The 6,000-nt window shown below is 39.4% G+C and overlaps 1 protein-coding gene across 3 annotated transcripts in view; it reads right to left on the bottom strand.

The window, feature by feature from the left end:
• Positions 1 to 3,061: 3,061 nt before the first annotated feature.
• Positions 3,062 to 6,000, bottom strand: part of LOC121416475 (cytochrome P450 2C15-like) — a 35,189-nt gene continuing 32,250 nt past the window's right edge. For all 3 annotated transcript variants that reach the window (XM_041609977.1, XM_041609973.1, XM_041609985.1), the window contains exons 5-6: positions 4,180 to 4,507; positions 3,062 to 3,446 (exon numbers count right to left, since the gene is read on the bottom strand). In XM_041609977.1, coding sequence (XP_041465911.1) covers positions 3,268 to 3,446; positions 4,180 to 4,507 — 507 coding nt within the window. In that variant the 3' untranslated portion in view covers positions 3,062 to 3,267. The remainder of the gene's footprint in view (positions 3,447 to 4,179; positions 4,508 to 6,000) is intronic.

Here is a 6,000-nt window from a genome sequence, read left to right as displayed (position 1 = left end):
TCAAATTTGAACGAGAAAAATCAGCACTCCGAAATGCAGTCACTATAGACTACATGCTCTTTAAGAGCTAAATTTGCACTTCAGTTTTTAGAGTGTGAAAACTCTTTATTTAAACGCAATGGCCCGTATTCTGATTCCTAAACTCGGGTTTACAGGTCTCACGGGCCTAATTACTAGTGGTAGGCCCTAGATATTCATTCGAGCCAACCATTGCTATTTTTTTATTTTGATATGGCTGATTGACAAAGTGTATGCATATGATTGTCCATCTAGCACTGATTCTATTTTTGGTAATTACTGAACTTCCTTTTCCCTAATTGAGAAGAAATATCACCAATTTTGGACTATATTTTGACTGGCGGAAGGATTAGGGCTATTTTGCTGTTTGAGTTGATGAATTTGCTCCCCCCGACGGTGTCTTCAACACGCCATTTTTTTTTAAAATGAGCCGGTCGAGGGACCCTTTTCTGGTCAGATATGGATTGCCAGATATATATCCTATCCACTGGTAGTAAACATTCGACCCCCGAATTTCATCCTTATTTTTAATGAATTTTTTAAAGTGCCAATTTAACACATGAGTCTATGGGGAATGAATTAGGCCTGTGAGACCTACAGGTCTCACGGGCCTAATTACTAGTGGTAGGCCCTAGATATTCATTCGAGCCAACCCATTGCTATTTTTTTTATTTTGATATGGCTGATTGACAAAGTGTATGCATATGATTGTCCATCTAACACTGATTCTATTTTTGGTAATTACTGAACTTCCTTTTCCCTAATTGGGAAGAAATATCACCAATTTTGGACTATATTTTGACTGGCGGAAGGATTAGGGCTATTTTGCTGTTTGAGTTGATGAATTTGCTCCCCCCGACGGTGTCTTCAAACACGCCAATTTATTTTTAAAATGAGCCGGTCGAGGGACCCTTTTCTGGTCAGATATGGATTGCCAGATATAAATCCTATCCACTGGTAGTAAACATTCGACCCCCGAATTTCATCCTTATTTTTAATGAATTTTTTAAAGTGCCAATTTAACACATGAGTCTATGGGGAATGAATTAGGCCTGTGAGACCTATACCTTGACCATAGCCTATTACATGGGGAATTCCTTAGTGGATGAAATACCTGCCCAACTCTTCAGTAGAAGATTGTTTTTACTAGCAGACATGTTTCAATCATCAAGAGGTCCAAAAACTGAACTTCATGGCTATACAAGGCTACATATGGGGTACTACAGGTAACAAGTTGTTATTAGTAACTAACTCTGTGTTTGTGTACCTAGGCTAGGCTGTGTAGGCTGTGCGTGTGTTTGTCACTGGGGCAATTGCTTGCATGTTGTCGTGTACGTGTTTTCGTATACCGACGAGCGCGCTGCTGTAAGTCGCGCCCATCACGCGAGATAAATAGGCCTTGAATCAATTGCGCTTGTGAAATTGGTTCATGGGGAAGCGAATGAGAAGAGAAAACTTTAGAATTTGGCTGAAGAGTGGTGGATTCAAGGGGAGGGGGGGGGGGGGTAGAGAAAAGCATAGTTAGTATGTGGGGGGGGGGGGCTGAGAATGAGTTCTACTGCTATCTTGTTCAACTTTTACTGACTTCTAGCCAGACTAGCCCCCATCCATTTAGAATACAAGCCATCTAACCCCTTGTCTCTTTCTCTTACACCCTGGCTTGGGCCCTTGTCATAGGAAGATGTGAATGTATAGTATGCTTGTATGTTGATTCTCATTTCTTTTTATTGTTATCTAATTAAACCCATGTGAATCTGGTATTTGTATTGTGGACAGATCTTGAATCCAGATATGCACACTATTCATATCTACAATTTGCATTATAGGATTTGGGCCCTACATTGCATCCATTGTTGAGCTACATATAGGCATGTAGGATGTGTGTAAATCCATAGGGCACTAGACATTAGGAGTAACATTAGAAATGGTCATTACATAACACATCTGTATATTTCATGCATTTCTTTGTGATAAAGTGAGTGTACAGATGTTGAAGAAAAGCCAGGAAGGTAAATTAAAATGAAACTTCATGTGCCATACAATACAGTTGTGGTTTAAGTATGGGAAGCCAAAAGTATCAACCTTTTTAAAATTAAGTTGAACGTTTCTTAGGTTTACTGTGCTCTTTCCTGATTCATCGATGGTGAAGACAATCATCTATTTATACTTCCTAGACAATTATGAATGATTTGAGAGCAAAATGAGCTGAAAAATGATATCTCCAGTCCACCATTAGTGATTTATGTAACAATTGGCTATCCATACGTAAACCACAACTTTAAACCTGAGTTTAAGTTAAACCTGTTATCAGAATACGGGACAAATATGTTGCAACAACAGTCAATATGGTCATTTTCAGTGATGAATCTAACTTCGTTTAACTTTATAAAGAAAACATTCACATATTTGATATATATATCATATAATGACAAAAAATAAAATATTTCATATATCATAAAATATTCGGAGGATTTCTAATATTTCTAATTTCTATTTCGACCAATGAAATATGGATTTTCCTTTTTTTTTCTTTCGATTTTCTCGTCACTTGGATTCATGTGAAAAACATGAAATGATTATCAAGGAAAATAGCACACTTAAAAATAATATTAAATAACGGAACACTTTCAGATAAATATAAACTATGAACTAACTAATTAAAAGGTGGATTATAAAAAAAAATCAACAATAGGTAAAAAATAAATGAATATCACGGTTATCATTCGCTTCGGACAATACTAAGTCAAAGAAAGTCTTTTATTTAAATTTCCTATGTTATTTACTGGTAGCTCTAAAAACATCATACTTTCTCTCATACTAGTAGTTGACCATCTACGTCCCATTAAGAGACACTTTCAAAAGAATCAAAAAAGAAAAATGATTATAATGATTCAAGAAGGGCACAACTTATCGATGAGCTTGTCGCTCATCTCAGCAAAGACGGTCTCGGGAAACACGAACGATGAAAAACTCGCCCAGGGTGTCATCCAGCTTTGCGAAGCTTTCATGCGACACCCTGAATGACATCATTCTTTTTGTCACCCGAATTATCTATTTTAACATCGAATTCAACAATGAACCATCGGAACACCAAACCTCATCACAGAGAAACCTTCGCTACACGTTATATTAAAAAAAAAACCCCGAATATGTATAGGTGTTAATATATAAAACGGAGCATCGTATTTCAACTAAAAATGAATGAATAGACACACAAAACGAAGCTTCGAATAAACGACGTGTAAAAATCTATCGCTCCTCCAAGATGAGTTCGTATGCCTGTGGAACCAGAATTTTCATACAATGACCATGGTCATAGTTTGGTTGCACACCAGGAGGCAAAGTGATTCTGAACCGCTGAAGAACATTGGTGAAGAACAGGAACATTTCCATTTTGGCTAATTGCTCACCAAGGCAAACTCGACGCCCTATTGAAATAATGAAAAAAAAAGAAAACCTTTTAGCTATGATTGAAGAAACCTTGGTTAATTATATTTGGTAGAAACTGTCTGCCATAATAATATAAACTAGAAGATTTACAGCGGTCGTATTATTGCCAATTGTTGGTAGGAATTTCAATATACAGGTCATACATAATCATTACAATGATATCCACATGGATGAGAGGAATAAACTTTGGTTGAATTCAAAATTAAACTTCGAATGAAATTATGTTCTTAGCCAAAAAGAACAATGTTGTTCAGGTTTTTCATAACAAATTTAAATGATTGTAAAGGAAAGCTTTCTTGATGTATCAGAAATCAGAGGACCTATACTAGTCCAGATTGGACCTTGTTGTTTGGAAGTGCCCTTTCCCAAAAGCTAACATAGAGGGCACATGTTTCCCAGTCTCTAATCAGCGCCAATCTACTCATCTTGTCTCCCCAACCATATGAGTAGACTGGCGCTGATTAGAGATTGGGAGACATGTGCCCTCTATGTTAGCTTTTGGGAAAGGGCACTTCCAAACAACAAGGTCCAATCTGGACTAGACCTATACCTGAGTCCCCCCCCCATAAAAAATCAGAAAACACAATTGATCAAATTATTTTATCTTATATCGACTATGCCTCTCGAAGAAAATATCAAATATTTATTTGGCAATAAAAAACAGGCTCGATAAGGAGGATTAACACTCAATGATTTTGGAACTATCCTTACCAGCTCCAAATGGCATGTAGGCATCATGTTTGACAACAGCCTTCCAATCCTCAGACAAGAAACGCTCAGGTCGGAACACTTCCGGGTCACCCCATATCTCAGGAATATGGTGTATGTACAGAATGTTCATAATGAGGTTGTCACCAGCAAGGATGTCGTAACCCTTGACCTTCATATCAGACGTTGCCCGATGCGGTGCACCGTCAGGGGCAATCGGACGATATCGAAGAACCTCCATGAGCGTTGCCTCTGTGTATGGCATCAATTTGCGATCTTCGTATCGAGGCGTGGCACTTGATCCTACTACAGAATTTATCTCGGCTACGATCTAATTAGAAATCGAAAGGGGAGAATCGTCGTAAAGAACACGATATTTCGATTTTTCATGGAGTAACATATAGATAATCAAATGATTGTACCCCCGGGGGGGGGGGGCACTCGATAAAAAAATGGTGGGGTGTGCCGCGGGCGAGACAAAAATGGGGGCCTTGGAGCGGGCTTATTGTAAAAAGGAGGATCCTCGGAACGGTATGGAAGCTTAAAAGTGCCACCCAGATGTTGAGATAATTATCTTGGGAAGTCGACATCATGATAGCAAAAGATCAGATGATGAGATCCCGGATCTCATCATGTCGACATCTTTTAGAAGAGATGATCAGATGACAAGATCCCGGATCTCGTCATGTTGACATCTTTTAGAAGAGATGATCAGATGACAAGATCCCGGATCTCGTCATGTCGACATCTTTTAGAAGAGATGATCAGATGACAAGATCCCGGATCTCGTCATGTTGACATCTTGTAGAAGAGATGATCAGATGACATGATCCCGAATCTCATGACGAGATCATGACATCTGATCATCTCTTCCACTGGATGTCGACATGACGAGATCCGGGATCTTGTCATCTGATCGTCTCTTCTAAAAGATGTCGACATGACGAGATCCGGGATCTTGTCATCTGATCGTCTCTTCTCAAAGATGTCGACATGACGAGATCCAGGATCTTGTCATCTGATCATCTCTTCTAAAAGATGTCGACATGACGAGATCCGGGATCTTGTCATCTGATCGTCTCTTCTCAAAGATGTCGACATGACGAGATCCAGGATCTCGTCATCTGATCTTTTGCTATCATGATGTCGACTTCCCAAGATAATTATCTCAACATCTCGGTGGCACTTTTAAGCTTCCATAGAACGGGCTTCGGAACTACAAATGTTTGTGAAAACAGGGGTCCTTGGATCGGATCGCCAGCGTGTGAGTGCGCATGCATCCCTATGGAACGGTCATGTGTGTATGATGCAGCTAGCGCGGCCTCCGCCGGGTGCGCTCGCGGAGATCTGACGCGATGGTAGGACAGCGCTCTGCGGCCGCTTTTCACCAAAATTGCAGCTCATTGTAGCAGATCAATGCAAGCGGAACATCAAAGCGAAAAATATGCGAAGCTTTGGAGCGGATTTCTTTCTTCTTTTTTTCTCGATAAGAAGAAAATGCTATGCCTTGGAGCGGCTTTCTTTGTTCTTCTCAATAAGACAATAATGCTATGCCTTGGAACGGAAATGTAAAAATGGGGGTCCCCTCCGCGCACATACCCACTATGCATTATATACTGAGTGCCCCCCCCCCCGGATTGTACAACTTTTTTCGGGCGATTGTAAGAAATTGTATTACCTTTGCAAAATAAGCTGAATATTTTATATTAACTAAATATTAACTCGGAACGTATTATAAATTTATTGTGCAATATTTCTCTTGTAAATTATACCAGCAATTACACAACTACAGTCAGCTGTGCAATAGGGCGTCTCTTTCGAGAG

This window comes from Lytechinus variegatus, chromosome 1 (genome assembly GCF_018143015.1).
Source record: "Lytechinus variegatus isolate NC3 chromosome 1, Lvar_3.0, whole genome shotgun sequence".
NCBI lineage: Eukaryota > Metazoa > Echinodermata > Echinoidea > Temnopleuroida > Toxopneustidae > Lytechinus > Lytechinus variegatus.
This window is presented reverse-complemented; position numbering and strand designations above follow the sequence as displayed.